Below are 21,520 nucleotides of genomic sequence, written 5' to 3' on the forward strand. Positions count from 1 at the left end.
CCAAATTCTCTTCTCCCCTGCAATACCATACAGGCAATCCACGTGCACAACACACACACACCCTTCACACCTGGGGATGTCCAAACCTTATGCCCACTCCCCTTCAAGCCCATTCACTCTCCACCGCCCTGGACGCCCTGCAGTTGGTGGCGGTGGGATGCTCACGGATACTGGGAGGGTGAGGGGAGTGGAACCCGTGAGGAGGACCTGGGGGCCTCTCCCTGGACTGACATGAAGGGTCGTCTGGCCTCTGCTCCCTCCACACCCATGCTGAGCTCCTGCCAAAGGAGCAATGCAACGGGAGAGGGGTCTGCTGAGCCTGGCGAGGGTCTGGGAAGGACCAGGAGGAAGGCGGGATCCCTGCTCGCTGTCCTGGCCCTGGGGGAGTGAGGGAGACAGATGCGTGGGAGAGCTGTGGGGAAGGCGCTTGCACAGTGCTCTCAGGAAGGAAGGAGGCCCGGCCCTGCTCACCACGGACTGGGTGCCTCAACCTCCTGAATCCCCAGACCACAACACCCCTGGGCTGGGGTGGCCTGGGGAGCCATTGTGCCCCTGCCTCCTGCCTACTCCTTTTGAAGCTTTTTCTTTTTTTTTTTTCTTAAATTCTTGCTTCCTCTTCCTTCCTCTTCTCCCTCCCTTCTTTTTTCCTTCACCTTCTGCCTGCTCCTTCCCACCTGCCTGAGAAGCCGAGGCCGGGAGGGAAGGTGACTGACTGTTCGGCTCCCCCATCGCAGGTAGGGGAGACTGCAAGTGTGGTCAGCGGGGGACAGAGAATCCAGGGCGTCAGAAGTCCGGAGAGAACCAGGCACCCGGAGCCAGGGAGACAGCGAGACGACAGCTGGTCACCTCTCTCACCCCGTCTCAGGTCTAAACCCGAAAGAAACAAAAAGCCCACGCTCCTCCCTAAGGTCCCCAGAGAGATGGTCAAGTCTGTAGATATTCATCGGCAATACTAATATCGTGGTGTCATTAAGTATTCATGGCCATTCATTATGGCCTTTAATAATTCATCATTAGCACTTCTACCACACTTAGGACAGTGTGGAAAGGGAATAGGTATACAGAGGATAAGAATGATGGCATATAAATGAAGGTTTATTCACATGCAAATTACCCAAAGTTGTATGATGCCCATCCAACTCTCTTTTTCTCTTTTTTTGAGACAGAGTCTCACTCTGTGGCCCAGGCTGGAGTGCGGTGGCACAGTCTCAGCTCACTGCAGCCTCCGCCTCCCAGGTTCAAGCGATTCTCGTGCCTCAGCCTCCCAAGTAACTGGGATGACAGCCATGCACTACCACACCCAGCTAATTTTTATATTTTTAGTAGAGTTAGGATTTTACCATGTTAGCCAGGCTGGTCTCGAACTCCTGGCCTCAAGTGATCTGCCTGCCTCAGCCTCCCAAAGTGCTGGAATTAAGGACATGAGCCACAGTGCTGGGCTCCAGCTCTTGATCAATGTGTTGCTTGTTTGGTGATGCCTGCCATGCTGGCAGAAACCCTGTCTACCTGGACCTCTGGGACTTAAGGACCCTGGCTGTCCAGGCCACATCCCCATCTGCCCTCATGGGGGACCCAGGGACATCCTGAGCCTGGCATCCAAGGCTCTACCTGGTCACTACCCACCTGCCCAGGCTCACTGTCCCCTCCCCTGCCCACATGTGTCACACCAACCAAAAAGGGTGGCCATAGTTTCCACAAATGCACTGCATTTCCCCACTTCCAGGCCTTCCTAGATGTCCTTTCTCTCTGCATGTTCAATGCCCTACTGTCTGGGCCATGTTCAAATGTGTCATTCTCCTCCCATTTCCCTGCCCAACCCAGCCTGAGCTCAGCCCCTCTGAGTTTCCAAAGCTCTCCACATCCACATAGCTCCCCTCGGTCCTTCACCCTAGGATTGTGGATGTGGTCATGTTTCCATCCTGTTATTCTCTCCAGACTAGAGGCCAGGTGTTGCGATGCAGGGCTAGGCAGAGTCTGCGCTTAGGTACTGGCGAGACTAAAAAGAGAGACTGAGCTAGAGAGGCCACCCATTAGGTGAGAGCATGGCGCTGTGTGTGCTTTGTGCACCGGAGTGAGCAAGTGTGAGAGGAAGAGCAAGTGAAAGTCAGGCCCATGGGGGAGTGGACAGCAATGGAGGGTGCAGGGCAGGCCTTTCTGCAGCAACAGACATGTCCTAGAGCTGCACTGCCCTGTACGGTAGCCGCTAACCACATGCAGCTGTTGAGCATGTGAGATGCAGCTAGTGTGACTGAGGAATGCAGTTTCCACTTTTACTGAATTGCAATTAATTTTACTAACTCTATGTGGGATAAGGGTTACCGCATGGGGCAGCAGAGCTGTAGGCAAAGGAGTGAATATGCCTCTTGTCACCTCTGTACAAATCTACATGTGGGTATGTGAGTGTGTGTGTACATGCGTGGGCATGTATGTGGACACACACACTGTGGGTCAGGGCTGCAATGGGGGCAGCCTTTTGTGGCAGTGCCCCATGGGCAGCTCAGAGCCTGTATCACGTGGTATGGGGCTGGTGTGTGGTTTCAGTGTGTACAGGACAGGAGGGGAGGGGGACAAAGGGGCCATTGTGCCATATTCCCAACTCAAACCCTCCTTTCCGCTGACATCACAGCTGCCCTAAATACAGCCACCCAGACCCGCTCCCCGAGACCCTCACTATCCCCTGCAGGGTGTCACAGAGCCTGCCGCTCTGTCAGACTCACCTTTGTCTTCTCTGTGAGAAGGACCAGGCTCCTGTGGTTGACTTTTCAGTCAAACCCAGATGGTAAATTCTAGAAAGGGAGGAGGCTTCATTTGGATTTTTAATTTCAGCTGTAATCTCAGACTCCTGGGTCCCTTTTGGGACTTGAGCCCATCTCCCGGCAGGAGTTTCTATCACCAGAATACAGTGGATTTTCCCTCCTTTTTTTTTTTTTCTCAGCACCTTAACTCTCAGCTTTCCAGACTTTCTCCAGTGACAGAGCTGGGTGGGTGGAGGAGGGGAGGGGTTTCGAGAGAGCTTGCTGGCTGGGGCGAGGAGACTGTGTGTGGAGCAGGCGTGAGCGTGGGCGGCGTGGGAGAGAATGTGAGGCTGCCGTCAAGACCAGCGTCCACACGAAGAGGCATTTGAGGGAGCGAGGTGAGTGCCCCGTCTCCTGGGGGTGCCTGGTGATGAGCATGTGTCTCACTCTCTGTGCCCACCTATCTGTGCACAAATAAATGCATCTGTGTTCACAGGGGCCCTATACACATGCATGTGTGTGGGTTGGGGTGGGCGGGCATCTGTGCGTGATGAGGGCAGCTCCCCCACACGTGAGGCAGTGAAAGCAACCCTGTGTGAACTGTGAGAACACATGGACGATGGCATTTGGGACATATTGTACATGAGCGTGACAGAGGGCATAGGAGGGTCTGTCTGTGTGATATGGATGAGTGGGGCAGGGGAGCAAAGAGGAGTGTGGGAAAAATCAGTGGGTGTGGGAGGAGACCACTCTCCTGATGTCCCCCAGCCAGCGGGAGCCCTGGTGCTGGGAAGGGTGTGTCTCCCTGTCCCCTTCCCCTGTGTGCGCTCTAGAGGGTATCAAGTCAGGCTGAGGGCATGTCCACAGACAGGGAGGCAAGATCCTGGAAGCAGGAGGGGTCTTGTCCAGTAGGGTGGCAGGCCCTCCCCATGCAGAGATTTCAACCCTTCGCAGAGAATGTGCAAGGCAAGGCCAGGAGGGAGGTGAGTCTGGCACACGCTAGTGCTGGAGAAAGTGGGATTTTCTCTGCAAAAGACAATGGGAGGAACTGGGAAAGGGGTACTGAATGAGAAGGTACAGAGAACCATGATGGGGACTAAGACATTTTAGAGAGGGCGGCCACACACATGTTCAAATTCTGGATGAATTCACTGCTGTGGGGCAAACTGCCCGCACGCCAGGGCTTCGCTGCTGAGTGAACAGGGGCCTACGAGAGCAGGTGTTCTGCAGAAAGCAGGGTAAAGGGCTGAGTTCCGGGTGTAAGTTAATCTGGGATGGAGATACGGGAAGAGCCATGAAACCAGCGCAGCCCAATAAAGATACAACCCAAGGCACAGATGAAATTTTTCATTTTCTAGCAGCCATTTAAAGATAAAAAGGGTCGAGGGTGGTGGCTCACGCCTGTAATCCCCGCACTTTGGGAGGCCGAGGTGGGTGTATTGCCTGAGGTCAGGAGATAGTGACCAGTCTAGCCAACATGGTGAAACCCCGCCTCCACAAAAAATACAAGAAAACATTAGCTGGGCCTGGCGGTGTGCGCCTGTAATCCCAGCTACTTGGGAGGTTGAGGCAGGGGAATTGCTTGAATCAGGGAGGTGGAGGTTGCAGTGAGCCGAGATAGTGCCACTGCACTCCAGCTTGGGCAATGGAGCGAGACTCCATCTCAAAAAAAATAAAAAATAAAAAATAAAAAGGCTGGTGCCGTAGTGCATGTCCTAGCTACTCAGGAGGCTGAGGCAGGAGGATCCCTTGAGGCCAGGAGTTTGAGACCAGCCTGGACAACATAGTGAGACCCTCTCTCTACAAAAAAATTTTAAAAATTAGCCAGATGTGGTGGTGAGTGCCTGTAATCCTAGCTACTTGGTGGCTGAGGCCACTTGAGTTTGAGGTAACAGTAAGCTATGATCATGCCACTGCACTCCAGCCTGGGCAACATAGTGAGACTTCATCTCAAAAGAATAAATAAGTAACTACAGGTAAAACTAATTTTAGCAATGTCTTTTATTTAACCTAATGTATCCCCAAATCTGATCATTTCACAATTACACTGACAGTACTTCTCAGTTTGGACTAGCCACAGCTTAAGTGCTCAGTAGCCACGTGGCCTGAGGCTGTTGGACTGGATGGCGCAGCTCTAGGCAGCAGATCCATGCCAAAGATCATATGAATTTAGGCTGCCACCCCCAATTCACAGGGAGAGACTGAACTTTTTACAAGGCACAGCTGGAAATGGAGTTCATTTAGCCTGGATCTTAGGGGCCAGGGAGACCCCAGGGACCTCTGGCCTTGGGGGATTGTGTGTGTGCTTGTATGCAATAATGTCTCCATCCTTGGGAGTTGCCAGAGTGTCCAGTTCCCACAAATTCTCACAACAGCCCCAAGGTGGTTATGACGATCATCTTATGAGTAAACTAACCCTCAGCTGGCTGAGCCAGCTGTTGTGTGGCAGGATCATGATTCCAGTCCTGCTCCCGGGCAGTGTGCAGCAGGGGGCTGAGGCCGGCCCTAGGTGGCGCCTTCAGTCGCCAGGTCTGGCCGATAGAGAGGTGGTGAGGGAATGTCTGAGCGTCAGGCCACGTGTGGGTGCTGTCTTTAGAAGGAAGGTGGAGGCCACCCACTGGGCCACAGGGGCGATACCATCATGGGACTGGAGGAGACAGGGGTGGAGCAGAGTGTGCAGCAGGCCGTCTCCCGATGGAGGTGGCTGTGGGGGCAGCTGCCCTTCTTTGTCCTTGGCTGTGGGGAGTGGAGCGTGACTGCTGGTTGGAATCTTGCACGCCAGGGAGGGGCTGTTGCCCAGTGGGGAGGAACTAAGTGTGTCTGTGCCTTCCCAGCGTGCTGCCGGGGACCTCTGGATGTGTGTGCCCAGGCAGGGCTTGGCGTCCTCTGCAGGCACGCCATCCTCCCAGCTACTTGTCTGGGCCACTTCCTCTCAGGCCGGCAGCCAGGCTCCCGTGTGCTCTTTGGAGCTGAGCAGGGAGAAAGGCGCTGCCAAGACCCCAAGGCAAAGCTGGGAAGTGAAGAGCTGGCCTTGCACTCTCCCAGCCCTGGCCGGCACAGGAAGAGCACTGGAGGCCCAAGAGCTGCCTGGCTGCAGGGGGCGAGCCCAGAGATGAGGGGTGGGCAGCCTCCCCCTCAAGGGAGCAGGGATCAAGGAGGAGCTACCCCAGACAGCAGGCTGGCTGCTGGAGCCTCCAGTCTGCGCAACTCCTGGTTTCCTTCAGGAGAAAGAAAGAAATAGCCAATGATAAGCCAGAGGCACCCGCTAGTCAAAGAACCCATTTGGTTATGGCGTGGGCACCTAAAGAGCTAGTCATTCAACAGGCAATCATTAAGCAGTACACTGCACCTCGGCCTGCCTCAGCAGATGCTCATGAAACCAATGTTTGACGAGTTGATTGACTAACTAATGGGTACAGGGAGGCACAGGAGATAATGGAAGAACCTTTAGCCATGGCCTTGCTCACCCCCTGTCCCCTGAGAAGGGGAGCAACCTCCTTAAGAACGCTGAGCACAGGCATGGTGGCTCACGGAGGTCATCCCAGCTTCTCAGGAGGCTGAGGCAAGAGGATCGCTTGAGGCCAGGAGTTCGGGACAAGCCTGGGCAACGTAGTGAGACCCTGGCTCTAAAAGAAAGAAAGAATGCTGAGCAAACCCATATACATGGTGTCCCTTCATGCCTCCCTTCAGAACATCCTTCCTGAGCACTCACTGTGTGCAGGCACTGCACCTGCTGCAGGCTGAAAGAATCGTATGTTCTAGGGCGGAAGAGGACTCGGAATACGTGAGCCCAGACAGCACAAATCCTCTCAGAGAGCAGGAAGTCCTCGCAGGGCAGGCGGTGGGACCACAGTGGGGACAGGGAAGGCCTCTCTGAGGAGGTGCCCTTTGGGCAACGACAGAACCTGCAGTGAGGGGCTAGTTGTGTGGATGTGGGAGCCAGGGGCTCCCAGCAGAGGAAAAGGAGAAGGAGGCTGGAGTGGCGATGCCAGCCCTTGTCTGGGTTCTCTCGGAGTTGCCACTAGGGGAGGGCCTTGCCAGCTGTCCCTCTTTTAGCCAGGCCCGTCTCAGGCCTGTCTTCACGCAGGAGTATATGAGCCTGGATGTGGCCAGGTGGCAGTGATCAGGGGAGAACTGGTCCAATTTGGTTGTAGCCACCTGGGAAAAACAGGTTCAGGCCTCCTCATGGCCAGCTGAGCTCTTCTGAGCTCATGTGGGGTCAAGCTGTGCTAGTGCCATTCAGCCCAACAAGGGTCCCAGGCTGTGCTGTGTCCTCTGCACCCCTGCCCATCTCTGGAGGAGCTCAGCAAGGTGGGGAGTCCTTGAGCCTAGGGCATTCGGGACCCGCATTCCAACCTCCTTTTGATATCTTTTTGTTTGTTTGTTTGTTTTGTTTTGTTTTTTACAGAGTTTTGCTCTGTCGCCCAGGCTGGAGTACAGTGGTGTGATCTGCAACCTCCACCTCCTGGGTTCAAGTGATTCTCCTGCCTCAGCCTCCCAAGTAGCTGTGATTACAGGTACGTGCCACCATGCCTGGCTAATTTTTGTATTTTTAGTAGAGATGGGGTTTCACCATGTTGGCCAGACTGGTCTCGAACTCCTGACCTCAAGTGATCTGCCTGTTTTGGCCTCCCAAAGTGTTGGGATTACAGGTGTGAGCCACTGCGCCCGGCCCCACTCTCCATATCTAGATTAGCTTCTCTCCAAACACAACAGACAGAGGGACTCTCCCTCCAGGGAATCTTGAGGTGCCAACAGAATCTGCAGGTAAGGGCCTGGATTTCCTGCTTCTAGAACCCCTCAACACTGTAGAAGGCAGGATGAAGGCAGACATGCCAGGGTCAAATCCAAGCTTTGCCACTTGCTTGCTCTGTAACCTTGGGTAAGTCATTGACTCTCCCTTGGTCTCTGTTTCCTCCTCTATGAAATGGGAATGATGATCCAGGCATCCCTCACTACCAGGTTCATGGGAGGGCTGCAGGTAGCAGGTCCTTCCCTCTTTCTTCCGGAGAATTTGAGAAAAAGGCAAAATGCCAAGAGTCCAAAGGGCAGGCTGGCAGGCACTGGCTGCCTGTGGGGCCTCCCAGAAAGCACAAAGGGAAACAGAGCCAGTGAGGACTGGGGAGGCTGCCAGCAGCAATAGGTGAGCAGAGCAGCAGGTATTTATTCTGAATGTCCTTACTCCACACACTCTCACCCCGCCCCACTCCCTCTCCCTGCTTGTTTAGAGCCTGGGTTCCAGGCGGGCCAGGAGCTGGAATCAGCAGGTGGGATGTGCTGCTTGCCGAGTGGACACAGAAGGGAGGATGAAGTCAGGGCTGGACCTGGAACCACTATGGGAAGAGAGAGTGGAAGGCTGAGAGGGCCAGATGCCGGTTCTCCTGCCTTCCCCACCCTGACCCTCCAACCCTGAGTGCTTGGCATTGGGGTCACAGCCCTGGCACTGGTGGGTACCCCCAGCAGCTGCCTCAGAGGGGCAGGCAAGTCTATGTGCCTGTTGCCCTGAACTCTCCCAGACCCCACCATTTGCCCCAGCCTTGAGATAAAGGCCATCTTGTTCCCAGAAATAAGGCTGACATCGCCCATCAGACCCACCTGGCCGAGCCCTCAGTGCTGGTCCAGAATGAGGGGCACCTGGGCGCTGTCCACACGGGGAGGCAGCCGCTCGCCCGTGCGCACATTGAACATGGGCAGGGTGGAGAGTGGCCGGGGCACCTCGCGGTTGGCCGCCATCTGCCGCAGCTCCTCTGTGTTCCCGTGGATGGTGCAGTGGTGGACCATCTGGATGCTGGAGGCACAAGTTGGGAGTCGTCAGCTCTGGGAGTCAGCTGCCCTGAAGTGCAGCCTGGCACTGCCTCTGAGTCACCCTGCAGTCCTCCCCACCACTTACGTGGGGAGAGACTCAAACACATGGTGCAGGGGCAGAAAATAAACAGAAAGCTCTACAGGGCTGGGCGCGGTGGCTCACGCCTGTAATCCCAGCACTTTGGGAGGCTGAGGCAGGCAGATCACTTGAGGTCAGGAGTTTGAGATAACCATGGCCAACATGGTGAAACCCTGTTGCTACAAAAAATAAAAATAAAAAATTAGCCAGGCATGGTGGTGGGCACCTGTAATCCCAGCTACTCAGGAGGCTGAGACAGGAGAATCACTTGAACCTGGGAGGCGGAGGTTGCAGTGAGCCGAGATCACGCCACTGCACTCCAGCCTGGATGAGAGAGACTCCATCTCAAGGAAAAAAAGGAAAGAGAAAGCTCTATGGTGCCTGTTCAGTGTCCAGTGGTCGAGACATGGGCTGTGGGTGTAGGCAGCCTGGGTTCAAGGCTGTGTGTCTTGGGCAAGTTGCTTAACCACTTCATGCCTTAGTTTGCTCAACTGCCAAATGGAGATAATAGCACCTACCACCAGGCTGGGCGCAGTGGCTCATGCCTGTAATCCCAGCACTTTGGGAGGCTGAAGGAGATGGATCACCTGAGGCCAAGAGTTCAAGGCCAGCCTGACCAACATGGTGAAACTACATCTCTATTAAAAAAAAAAAAAAAACCTACCTCCTAGGACTGCTGTGAAGATTAAAAGAGAAAATGCAGCTTAGTGTTTAGAACAGTGCTCACCACGTGGTAAGCGCTCACAAGATACAGAGACATGAACAGACATCCACAGGGGCCATATTCTTCCAGAAGCCAGTATTTGCTGAGCTTTATATTGTTTATTTATATTATTTATTTATTTATTTTTAAGAGATGGGGTCTCACTTTGTTACCAACTTCAGTGCAGTGGCACAGTCATAGCTCACTGCAGCCTCCACCTCCTGGGCTCAAGCGATCCTCCTGCCTCAGCCTCCTGAGTAACTGGGACTATAAGTGCAAATCACCATGCTCGGCTAGTTTTTAAAAATATTTTTGGCCAGGCGCAGTGGCTCACGCCTGTAATCCCAGCACTTTGGGAGGCCGAGACGGGCAGATCACGAGGTCAGGAGATCAAGACCATCCTGGCTAACACGGTGAAACCCCATCTCTACTAAAAATACAAAAAAATTAGCCGGGCGTGGTGGCAGGCACCTGTAGTCCCAGCTACTCGGGAGGCTGAGGCAGGAGAATGGCATGAACCCGGGAGGCGGAGCTTGCAGTGAGCCGAGATCACGCCACTGCACTCCAGCCTGGGCAACAGAGCGAGACTCCGTCTCAAAAAAAAAAAGAAAAAATTTTTTTTGTAGAGACAGGTGTCTTACTATGTTGTCCAGGCTGGTCTTGAACTCCTGGCCTCAAGAGACCCTCCTGCCTCTGCCTCCCAAAGTGCTGGGATTACAGGCATGAGCCACCACACCCAGCCAAGAATTGGTTTTCTTAGAGGAGCTGGGGTCCCAGGCAGGGATGAAGCAACCCCACTTGCCACTTGGTTACTGATGAGATGAGAGAGGAGAAGTGATCACCACCCATGTTCAGGTCCCAATTAGTGGACACAGACTCCAGTTAGAGCCTGACAGTTTAGACCACAGAAAAGACCTAGCTTCACACCGAATGGGCCACGCTCCTCCTGCGGGGCGTGGGACCAAGTCCTGTCTGGCCAGCAGGAAGAGGTGGAGTCACCATCTAAGGCCAGGGGAGGGGCAAGATGAGCTCTTGAGTCTGGAATTTGGTGAGCTGAGTTATCCGAAACACAATTTTCTATTCCCAGGCAAGGGGAGACTGAGGGGAAAGACAGCAACCAGTGTGTGGATGCTGAGATGGAGACAGCTGGGCAGGTGAGGCCCTGGCAGAGGAAGGCCTCAGTCAGTGGGTCCCCTCCTTACTCCCAGTCCCACATCTGGGCCTCATTACTCTGGCAACACGCAGGTGGAAATATGTGCTGGGGATGTTTTTCTAGAGCAAGAGCAGAAGCCAGACCCCGCAGTGGCTTCCCCACGTTCCTTCCACATCAGCACTTGGGCAGACAGACAAACGGCAGGCATTCCTACACACTCAGGCACACACACACACACGCGGCCCGGGTCTCACCCACTCCCACTCCACCACCAACACACAGTCCCGAAAGCACTGCCTCTGGCACAGAAATCCCCAGGAGAGGGTCATGGGACCTGGAGGACTCTGTGCAATCACTGAAATCTGATCTAGGTGAAAAGCAGACAGCAGAATCATAACTTGTGGATAATCTGAAAAGTGGCAGACATTGAACAAGTGAAAAACTGGATTTTGTAGAAATTCATCAACACAAAATCCAAACCAGCCAAGGCTAATGTTGCACATGGTAAAATGGTTATTGATTTCAAATGGACGGAGGCAGCAGATTTTTCTGACAACATCAGAGCTACAGAGTTGACCCAGGGAAAGCTGGATGTGGAGGAAATACTGGTCACAAGAGAATATCCTCAGTGGTAGTAGATGTTAGTGATTACATTTGGCACAGTCCAAAAAAATTGGGGAATAAAATCTTCCCAGTGAAATGTACATGAAAAATCACTGATCCCCATGGGGAAAAAATTCTACAAAAATGAAAACAGAAAATAAAAGCAAAGCCTTTTAACTGCTTTGTATAGAAAGTTGCTTGAGGAATTAAGTCAACTCAGCATAGATCAAGGAATGACATCTCTGTTCACTCTGGAAAATATATTCCCTATAAAAAATTCATAAATGTTGGTATAGCCCTGATGCCTGCAAAGCTTGTATTCCTCAACCCAGTGGCTCAAAAACCCAGTAGGTCAAGATGGTGGGGTCAAAATGGTGAGTTTAAAACTGAGGGCCATGCCAGGTGCAGTAGCTTTAGTCCCAGCTACTCAGGAAGCTGAGATGGGAGGATCGCTGAGCCCAGGGAGTTCGAGGTTGCAGTGAGCTACGATCATGCCACTGCACTCCAGCTTGGGTGACAGAGTGAGACCCTCTTTTTTTTTTTTTTTTTTTGAGATGGGGTCTCGCTGTGTCTCCCAGACTGGAGTGCAGTGGCACGATCTCGGCTCACTGCAAGCTCCACCTCCCGGGTTCACGCCATTCTCCTGCCTCAGCCTCCCAAGTAGCTGGGACTACAGGCGCCCGCCACCACGCCCGGCTAATTTTTTGTATTTTTAGTAGAGACGGAGTTTCACCGTGTCAGCCAGGATGGTCTTGATCTCCTGACCTTGTGATCCACCTGCCTCGGCCTCCCAAAGTGCTGGGATTACAGGCGTGAGCCACCGCGCCCAGCCTCAGAGTGAGATCCTCTCTAAAAATTGTTTTAAAAATAGGCCAGGTGTGGTGGCTCACGCCTGTAATCCCAGCACTTAGGGAGACCAAGGTGGGTGGATCACGAGGTCAGGAGATCGAGACGAGACCATCCTGGCTAACACGGTGAAACCCCGTCTCTACTAAAAATACAAAAAATTAGCCAGGCATGGTGGCAGGTGCCTGTAGTCCCAGCTACTCGGGAGGCTGAGGCAGGAGAATGGCGTGAACCCAGGAGGCAGAGCTTGCAGTGAGCCGAGATCGCGCCACTTCACTCTAGCCTGGGCAAGAGAGTGAAACCCTGTTTCAAAAAATAATAATAATAATAATAATAATAATAATAATAAAATAAAACAAAATAAAATCAGCCCAGGCATGTGCACACACACATGCATATGCGCACGCACCATGCAGGCCCACTGTTTGGCCCATAAGAGCAGCCTTCCTCCCCAGGACACCTGGCATGTTACATGCCTCCACCATCTGGCATCTCTGGTCCACCCCTCCCTGGAGGAAACAATGAGGCTACTGTGACCCACACAGAATTCTGGTAGCCTCTGAGGTCACCACAGAGATAACCTCACCACCCCCTGCACCAGGAGCACAAGTCTGTGGAAGCCAGCCATGGGTGACCATCCTTGATCCTCTCTCTGGCCACCCAGGGAAAGGCGAGGGCTGGAGCCCAAGAGGAAGCCTCGGGGAGGACCAGGAACCAGGACGCACCTCAGCCATCATGCAAAGAGCAGCCCAGTGGAGACTGCCAGCTGCCCTGGAGGTCCTTGCACCCAAGATATTTCACCTACCCCAGGGAGAGAAGCCGAAAGGCACTTCGCCACTGTCCCTGTCAGTGCCCTTGACCTCAAATACTGCCTTGAGTGGAGGCCAGCAGGGCAGCGTGTCCCTAGCAAGAAAGCGACTGGGCAACGCACCTGTGCCAAAGCCTGCCAGAAGCCCAGCATATCCAAGGTGATCCTGAGGGCTGTGGCAGACAAGGGGACCTGCAAGTATGTGTCCATGGCCACCCTGAAGAAGGCTGTTTCCACCGCGGGCTACGACATGGCCCGAAATGCCTATCACTTCAAGCGTGTGCTCAAGGGGCTGGTGGACAAGGGCATGCTCAGCAGGTGACCGGCAGGGGGCCTCTGGCTCCTTCACCCTGGGCAAGAAGCAGGCCTCCAAGTCCAAGCTCAAGGTCAAGAGACAACAGCAGCAGAGGAGGCGCTCTGGGCAGTGCCTCTCTGGGCAGTGCCGCTCTGGGCAGTGCCCTTTTGGACAGCGCAGGTTACTACTGGGCTCCAAACAGGGGCACAAGTGACTTGTCAAGAGGGTTCAAAGGATCGCCAAGTGCCACTGCAATTAACGAGGCAGGCCGGGCAAGCAGTCAGGGTTGCCAAGCCCGCCATTGGCTCAGTGCAGTGAGAATAAAAGGAAGCTAACATTTCACATCTGCCTCCTGGAATCTGGGGTTCAGGGGAGTGGGAGAGGAAAAGGGCTGGGGGCACAGAGGAGGGGTAAGGCCATGAGTAGGAGAAACCAGGCCAAAATAAGAGAGGAAGGATTTGGGAAAGGCTGGCAGAGTTGGAAGCATTCATAGACACCAGCTAGTCCAACTGCGTGGTCTTGCAGGTGGAGCATCTGAAGCCAGAAAGAAGGGTCACGGAGTAATTGTGTGGCAGGGCCCGGCCTGGACCGCAGGTGTCTGACTCATACTGATACTGGAAGTCTCTTAAGTTGCTTCTCAAGCCCTTTCCCCCAGAGTGGCAGTAGCTCCCATTCCCCTGTGCCACAACAGGCTCTTCTTTTTTGGGGAAAAGAGTCTCACTCTGTTGCCCAGGCTGGAGTGCAGTGGCACAATTACGGCTCACTGCAGCCTCAACCTCCCAGGCTCAAGCGATTCTCCTATCTCAGCCTCCCAAGTAGCTGGGACCACAGGCATGCTCCACCATGCCTGGCTAATTAAAAAAAAATTTTGTTGAGATGGGGTCTCACTGTGTTGCCCAGGCTGGCCTCAAACTTCTGGGCTCAACCAATCCTCCCACCTCAGCCTCCCAAAGTGCTGGGATTACAGGCATGAGCCACCACACCCAGCTCACTAGAAACTCTTCTATGGACACCAGCAGATAAGAAGGCAGAGTCAGGAAAGATCAGGCCCAGCATCCAGCCAGCCCGGGGCTAGGACTCAGAGGTCACCCCAGAATGATTTATTTTGTCTCTGCTGTTCATGGCATAGTTTGGGGGTGGGGGTCCAACAACTGTCTAGGTGGGCTCCCACCCCACCCCCTGCTTTCCTTTACTCACTCAGAGGTAGCCAGGTCTCTCTTCAGCCTGTGGGAAAGTGAAGGGGAGGGTTAGCCCAGCTCTGGGCTTCACCCCAAGGTGCCCCAGGGCTCCAGTGTGTGTGGAGGTCAGTGTGCAATTATCCACAATGCCCTCCTGGTGCCAGGCCAGGCAGGTCTCAAGCCCTAAGTTGCCTACAAAGGGGCCCCACACTCCTTTTGTGCCTGAGAACCCCATTCCCAGGGCGTCTGGGTCCCACACAGCACAGGTGCCACCAGGAGTCCCATGGGTGTGAGCTCCAGCAGGTACTGCCCTGCCCTTCATGCCCACACTCACCTTCCCTCCCGCCGGCAGCACATGACGTAGGCCAGCAGCAAGGTGAGAAGCAGGGCCACCAGCAGGGGCACCAGGAGGGTGACCAGAGCATCCACCAAGAAGTCACGGTCTGGGGCCTCAGTGGGTGGGCAGAAGAACGGGTCATGCTCCAGGATCCCATCGCCTGGGGTGGGCATCTCATCTGCAGGCTCCGGGACTGACTTATCCACCTGCACAGAGAGCTCAGGGCTGATGCAGGAAGTGGCTGGCTGGACACAGAGGTCCCCAGAAACAGGGCAGGGGCCAGGACTAGGGGGCAGGAGACACAAAGTCCAGCAGAGGCAGGACAGTGCACTGGTTAATGCACAGCTCTAGGGTCTGACCTCCTGGTTTGAATCGAGACTCAGACAAGTGCTTAGCTAGGATGATTATGTGCCTCTGTTTCGTCACCTCTAAAGTCAGAAGGATAATAGTAGCACCTGTCTCCTGGAGTGGTGGTGAGCATAAAATATGTTGATGGGACAGTGCCCAGCACATAGCAAGGGCTCAAGAATGTTGTCAATTACCAGTCACTGGCTGTGGACCCTGAATGAGTCCCTGCTCTGTTGGTCAATTCACAGGAACAGAGTACACCAGCAGTGGGATCCTGTGAACCTCAGCTCAGTATCCAAAAAGCTGTTGTGAGCATCTTTGGTTTATAGTGTGAAGAGTTCTCAGATCCTTGTTGTAAGTGGGTTTGCTAGGTAGAACCTTAGAGAAAATCAGACAGAGCTGTCACGCAGAGGCCCTTGGTAGGGAAAGGGTTTGGGAACCAGACTATGACATAGCTGTTGGCCTGGGCGGATCTGGAGCGCGGGAGTTGGAGACCCCACATGTGGATTGCGGACTCTGTCGCCCTCTTGTGGGAGTAAGATAGAACTTCAGGCGGTGTGTGTGTGTGTGTGTGTGTGTGTGTGTGTGTGTATCATCAGACTAAGCCTGTGGGCAATACTGAGAGCATCAGAGAAAGAAATGGGGACTGGAGCAATCAGAGAGACGGAGGTAGGAAGAGGCATGGGAGGGAAGGGGGACGGTGATGGGGGACCATGCCCCAACCCACGCCTGGACCCAGGATCCCTCCTCACCAGGGTCACATTGCACCAGTCAACGCGGAAGTGGGGAGCCAAGGTGTCGTAGCAAGACAGAAGTGGAGGCTGGCCCTGGGCACAGCGGGCGTGGCTATCGGGGGATGCCACCATCTTCAGGCAAGTAGAGAAAGGTGAGGCAGAACCCACCTTAATGTACACCCTGGGACCAGATAGAAGTCACTGTCAGCAGAGTGGGGGCAGGGGGCACCAGGCACCACTCTCCAGGGATTGTTGAAACCGTCCTGATTGTAGGCTATGACCTGGGGATGGGATGGGGGAGACGGCTAGGAGGGAGGATTAAGGGAGGAACATGGCACAGCTGGGGTCTGGCAGGAGTCACAGTCCTCCCAGAGATCTGAGGTCATGGTGAGAGTACCCAGAGCAACCCATTCTTCTAGGGGGCCTTACCCTCCCCACTAAGGAATGTCTTTTAATGGATGGATCTGGTATGTCCTCATGAGGCACCGGGAAGTACAGAGTTCAAGGTAACTAGGGTCTGGGCTCTGGAAGGACAAGGAGATGGGGGGGTAGCCAGAGGGGAGTGGAGAGTGGTGTGACGCTGGGAGGTGGAGATGTGCATGGTAAAGCCCCACCTGGAAATTAGGGAGACCCTTGTTCTATGCCCGCCACAAGCAGCAGCATCCTCTTCCAGGAAGTCCTCTAGGGTTGCACACCTACCCTTCTTTTCGGCCCTCAATGGGAAGGGGGACACGGCCCCCACGGTCCAAGGCAGAAGTGATGTTGAGCAGCTGAAGCTCTCCCGGCTCCCAGAGTCCCCCCAAGGCTGAGAGGAAGCGGCTGGCAGGGGCTGAGGGCAGCACCTCCTCCACATCATGGCTGCGCACCAGGAACTCAGCTTGGTACGGCAGCAGGGGGCCTGGGAAGGCCAGGTGGACACCTCAGGCTGCACCCAGACCCAGCTCTGCCCCGCGAAGTCTCCCCGAAGCTCCTCCTCACATCCCCGCACACCCCTTCAGGCCCCTCAGTGTCCCATCCATCACAGACCCCAACGAGCCAAGGCCCCGTAGTCTCTGCAACGCAACCGGTAACAGAACTCCAGAGCCTGGAACCCCAGCCCAGCATCCATTCTCTAAGGCCTTGTCCCCACTTTCCAGGATGCCCTGCTCCACTCCTCTCCAAGCCTCTCCCATCCACAGCCCCCTCCCTTTCCAGGGGAGGTCCCCCAAGACTGGCATTGGTGAGGAAAGGATGGGGCACAGCTAGAGGTACCTTCCGAGTCCCCAATCTCCAGCACCAGCCTCTGCTGAGTGGTATCAAAGCTGTCCCGATTGTAGGCTGTGACCTGGGGGATGGGATAGACACCTGAGAGGTGGATTAGGGGAGAAACGTGGCACAGTGGGGGCCTGGCAGGAGAGGACTCAGATACCAAATTAGAGGTATGTAAATTATATGTAAATGACTGTGAAGGAACACCCAATCCGACTGGTAGGGCTGCTCCTAGGAGGCCACGCTGGCCCACCCCTATGATTTTCTCAGGGTCCCTGACGGCACCTCAATGACCTGGCGCCCACGATCTTCTGGAGTGGCAGAGCCGTAGAGGAAGCCAGGGTGGTGCGGGCTGCGCTGGGTGTAGCGGAGCCACCGGGGCAGGTCTGGGTGTCCCTGGAGGTGGGCGTGGTAGGTGATGTGGACAGCCGGTGGGACAGCTGGTGGAAGCAAGGAGAGGGGATTAGAGTCACAGCAGGAGCCCTCCGGGGTCCACCCCAGCCCTCCCGCCTGGGTGCCTGTCAGGCCGCTCACCGACGTGCTCAGGAAGGCTCAGAAAGGTCTCATGGTCCAAGGTGTGCACAAAGACACGGCCCACAAGTGGGTATAGCGTGGTCTGCTGGGCCTCGCAGTCCCCCAGTCCTGCCAGGAGAACTGTGGGGACCCCACAAGTCCCAAACACACAGGCCAGCCTCAGTCCTGGGCAGGGGATAAGATCCCTTCCCCACCAAGTCCTTGGAGCCCCTAAGGGACCAAGAGAAGCGCTTCCTTTGCTGCCTCCCAGGAAGGGATTGGGGTGGGGGTGAGGGAGCAGGCCCTGCTGGGTTAGACATTTTAAATGTCTGGGTTGTGGGATTCGTGGGAGAGCCTCTCCCACAACCTTCCATTCCTTGTTTCAGGCCCCTATTAATGGTGCAGTGGGCAGGGACTGATGTTTGGGAAGTGTGTGTGTGAGGGTGTGTGTGTATGTGAGGGTGTGTGTGTGTGTGAGGGTGTGTGTGAGAGGGTGGGTATGTGTGAGGGGGTGTGTGGGGGTGTGTGTGTATGAGGGTCTGTGTGAGAGTGTGTGGGTGTGTGTGAGGGTGTGTGGGTAAGAGTGAGAGGGTGTGTTTGGGGGTGTGTATGTGAGGGTGTGTGAGGGTGTGTGAGGGTTTGTGTGAGTGAGGGTGTGTGTGGGTGTGTGTGAGGGTGTGTGAAGGGTGTGTGGGTGTGTGTGAGGGAGGGTATGTGTGAGGGTGTGTGTGTGAGGGTGTGTGAGGGTGTGTGTGAGGGTGTGTGAGGATGTGTGTGAGGGTGTGTGAAGGTTGTGTGTGAGGGAGTGTGAGGGTGTGTGTATGTGAGGGTGTGTGAAGGTGTGTGTGAGGGTGTGTGAGGGTGTGTGAAGGTGTGTGTGATCGTGTGTGAGGGTGTGTGAGGGTGTGTGAGGGCATGAGTGTGTGTGTGTGTGTGTGAGGCTGTGTGTGAGTGTGGATGTGTGTAAGGGTGTGTGCGAGGGTGTGTGAGAGAGTGTGTGAAGGTGTGTGATGGTGTGTGAGGGTATGTGTGAGGGAGGGTGTGTGTGTGAGGGTGTGTGAAGGTGTGTGCAAGGGTGTGTGCGAGGATGTGTGAGGGTGTGAGTGCGGATGTGTGTGAAGGTGTGTGAAGGTGTGTGCGAGAATGTGAGGGTGTGCATGAGTGTGGGTGTGTGAAGGTGTGTGCAAGGGTGTGTGAAGCGGGTATGTGCAAGGGTGTGTGAGGGTGTGTGAGTGTGGGTGTGTGAAGGTGTGTGCGAGGGTGTATGAGAGGGTGTGTGTGAGGGTGTGTGAAGGTGTGTGTGAGGGTGTGTGAGGCTGTGTGAAGGTGTGTGGGAAGGTGTGGGGGGGTGTGTGTGGGTGTGTGGTGTGAGGGTGTGTGTGGGTGTGTGGTGTGAGGGTGTGTGAGTGCGGGTGTGTGAAGGTGTGCATGTGAGGGGGTGTGTGAGGGTGTGAGGGTGTGTGTGAGGATGTGTGAGGGTGTGAGTGAGGGTGTAGTGTGAGGGCGTGTGAGGATGTGAGAGGGTGTGTGAAGGTGTGCATGTCGGGGTGTGTGAGGGTGTGTGGGTGTGTGTGAGGGTGTGTGAGGGTGTGTGATGTGTGGGTGTGCATGTGAGGGCGTGTGTGAGGGTGTGTGAAGGTGTGTGTGAAGGTGTAAGGGGGTGTGTGAGGGTGAGGGTGTTTGAGGGTGTGTGTGGAGTGAGTGTGTGAGCGTGTGTGTGAGGGAGGGTGTGTGTGAGGGTGTGTGTGAGGGAGGGTGTGTGTGAGGGTGTGTGAGGGTGTGTGAGGGTGTGTGTGTGTGAGGATGTGTGTGAGGGAGGGTGTGTGTGAGGGTATGTGAGGGTGTGTGAGGGTGTGTGAGAGTGTGTAGGGGTGTGTGAGGGTGTGTGTGAGTGAAGGTGGTGTGTGAGGGTGTGTGGGGGTGTGTGTGTGTGTGAGTGAAGGTGCGTGTGTGAGGGTGTGTGAGGGTGTGTGAGGGTGTGTGTGAGAGGGTGTGTGAAGGTGTGGGGGGAGTGTGTGAGGGTGTGTGAAGGTGTGTGTGAGGGTGTGTGTGAGGATGTGTGTGTGAAGGTGTGTGAAGATGGGGGGAGTGTGTGAGGGTGTGTGAGAGGATGTGTGAGGGTGTGTGTGAGGGTGTGTGTGGGGGGTGTGTGTGTGAGGGTGTGAAAGGCACTGGGAAAAGAATCCCATGCTAAATGCCCAAGAGCCCGGAGGAGAGGAAGAGGGGGCCCGGAGCCTACAGAAGGGGAAGGGTAGCCATTCTGTGCCTGGAGACCCCACCTTCCTCCCCTGAAATACAGGGAAGGAAAAGGCCTGCCCTAGAGGCCAGTAGGAGCTGAGCAAAAGGAATCCTAAGCCCAGGAGAGGAGCAGAGGACTTGGCCGCCAGCTCCACCCTCCCTCCCAGGGCCAAATTTAGCCTCTGGGCTCAGAAGCTGCTGCCCAGCCAGCTCATTAAAGGGTCCGCGACCCTCTGGGCTTGCGCTGTCAAACTCACCCCCGCCCTAGGACACCTCCAGCTCTCAGAGCTCCCAGCCCCCTCATCCCAGAGCCCAGCTCCCAGCCCCATTCCCTGGAACCCCAGCCGGCCATGGCATTAACACCCCAAAGCCCTTCTGGCCCCTGCCTCACCCAACCCAGATCCCTGTTCTGCGGGCCCTCCATACCTCCATCTTACCACCCCTAAATCCTACCCCCTCAGCCCAGGCCTCCCCCTTGAGCAAGGCCCCAACTTGCCCACGAGGAGAGGAGTCCAGAAGAGTGTCACAGCCATGGCTGCCCGGCCTGGCCCGCCCCATGAGTGACAGAGACAGGGGGCAGGGAGGAGAGGAGGGAAGGAGGGAGGTGGCTTGGGGCAGCTGGGTGCCAGCATCAGCCTCCCCTCCCTGCCTGGAGCAGGCACTGAATCTGGGATAGACACGCTCGTCACATTCATTGTCCCTCCGATCGTCCCCTCCAGTGGCCACAGTGTTTTCTAAACCACCAAGCTGGCCACCTCCATCCTTCCTTAAAACTCTAATGCTTCTCATGGCCCCTGAGTTCCCAGCTCATCCCCAGTTGGTGGCTTTCTGGCCCGTCCTGAAACTGGCCAGTTGGTCTAGAATCCCATCCTCTGCCCCCACCTTCCCAACCCCAGGCCCCTGCCCAGCCTCACTCTGCTCCTGCCTAGCTTGGCAGACTCTCTCAAGTCTCCATGCCATCACCCAGGCTGTTCCCTCTGCCTGCAGTTCCCTTCCCATCTTGATTCAAGCAGCAACCTTCCAGTCACCTTTCCAGACTCTGCACAGATGTCCTCTCCTCTCTGAAGCCTTTCTGACCTCCCTTCCTCTGTTAGGCCAAGCTGGGTGACCCCTCAGCCCCTGCGTGCTTTCCTGGGCACAATCCCACCGCACAACACTGCTCCAAGCTCCTCGAAGACTAGGATCTTGTCATGTTTGTATCCTTGGGCCTGGCACAGGGCCTGGAAACTAGTAGGTGTAGCCGGCTGGTGGCAGTTTCCTTAACAGCAAATGTAGGTGCCATCCACCCAGCCTTTATCCCCAGTCCAAGCACTTCAGTTGGAAGTCTAGCAAACCCGGGACAGGACCAGCCAGGTAGAGACAGCTGAGCGGAGGAGGCGCCTTCTCTGGCCCATGGAGTCAGGGCTCAGTGCACAGACTCGGAAGCCTGGAGGTGGGCACGAGTCCCACCTTGGCCACTTGCTGGGGATGCAGCCTTGAGTGTGCCATTTGCCCTCTAGCCCATTTCCACAACTATAAACTGGCAAGAATAGTGCTTGCCTCTTGGCATCGTTGTGAGGACTCCACAAAGTAATGAATGCAGTGCATATTTATGGAACACCTGCTATGTATCAGACATTGAAGTTGCAGAGGTAGGCAAACCTCTGCCCACGTGGAGGTCACCTGCCAGTGGGTAATACCAGCTAGCCCTGCCAGTTACTGTGCTGAGAGTCTTACATATATCTACCTATATTACCTCATTCCACCCCCTCAGCAGTTCCATGAGGCAGGTATTATTACTGTGCCCATTTAACAGATGATAAAACTGAGGCACAGGGGTGTATACCTTCCCCAAGGCCACATTGCTGATGAGTAGAATGCAGGCAGATGGCTTAGCCCAGTGCCTGACTCAGTCAAT

The 21,520-nt window shown here is 55.2% G+C and overlaps 1 protein-coding gene and 1 pseudogene across 2 annotated transcripts; one reads left to right on the forward strand and one right to left on the reverse strand.

Annotated features, from left to right (window-relative positions):
• Positions 1–7,851: 7,851 nt before the first annotated feature.
• On the reverse strand, positions 7,852–20,192 carry SGCA (sarcoglycan alpha). Of its 2 annotated transcripts, XM_050765677.1 has the most exons (10): positions 20,120–20,192; positions 17,407–17,526; positions 17,158–17,312; positions 16,876–16,948; positions 16,324–16,522; positions 15,643–15,805; positions 14,540–14,748; positions 14,225–14,251; positions 8,331–8,523; positions 7,852–8,068 (listed from the first exon to the last, which is right to left on the reverse strand). In XM_050765677.1, exons 1-9 carry the CDS (start codon positions 20,154–20,156, stop codon positions 8,343–8,345), a joined length of 1,164 nt encoding a protein of 387 aa, XP_050621634.1. In that variant the 5' UTR covers positions 20,157–20,192; the 3' UTR covers positions 7,852–8,068; positions 8,331–8,342. The 2 variants fall into 2 exon arrangements, with proteins under 2 accessions (XP_050621634.1, XP_050621636.1); XM_050765679.1 differs by lacking the exon at positions 17,407–17,526 and having other exon boundaries at positions 20,120–20,178.
• On the forward strand, positions 12,390–13,354 carry LOC126939899 (putative spermatid-specific linker histone H1-like protein; annotated as a pseudogene).
• Positions 20,193–21,520: the final 1,328 nt, after the last annotated feature.

This window comes from Macaca thibetana, chromosome 16 (assembly GCF_024542745.1).
Source record: "Macaca thibetana thibetana isolate TM-01 chromosome 16, ASM2454274v1, whole genome shotgun sequence".
NCBI lineage: Eukaryota > Metazoa > Chordata > Mammalia > Primates > Cercopithecidae > Macaca > Macaca thibetana.

Bases quoted from the DNA above. Each gene is read 5' to 3' on its own strand.
- SGCA (XM_050765677.1), bottom strand. From the start codon at position 20,156: ATGGCTGTGACACTCTTCTGGACTCCTCTCCTCGTGG. The intron at 16,523-16,875 runs GTACCTCTAGCT...TGGCCTTCCCAG, and splicing joins GGAGATTGGGGACTCGGAAG to GCCCCCTGCTGCCGTACCAA. The intron at 14,252-14,539 runs GTGAGTGTGGGC...ACTTTCCCACAG, and splicing joins TGCTGCCGGCGGGAGGGAAG to GCTGAAGAGAGACCTGGCTA.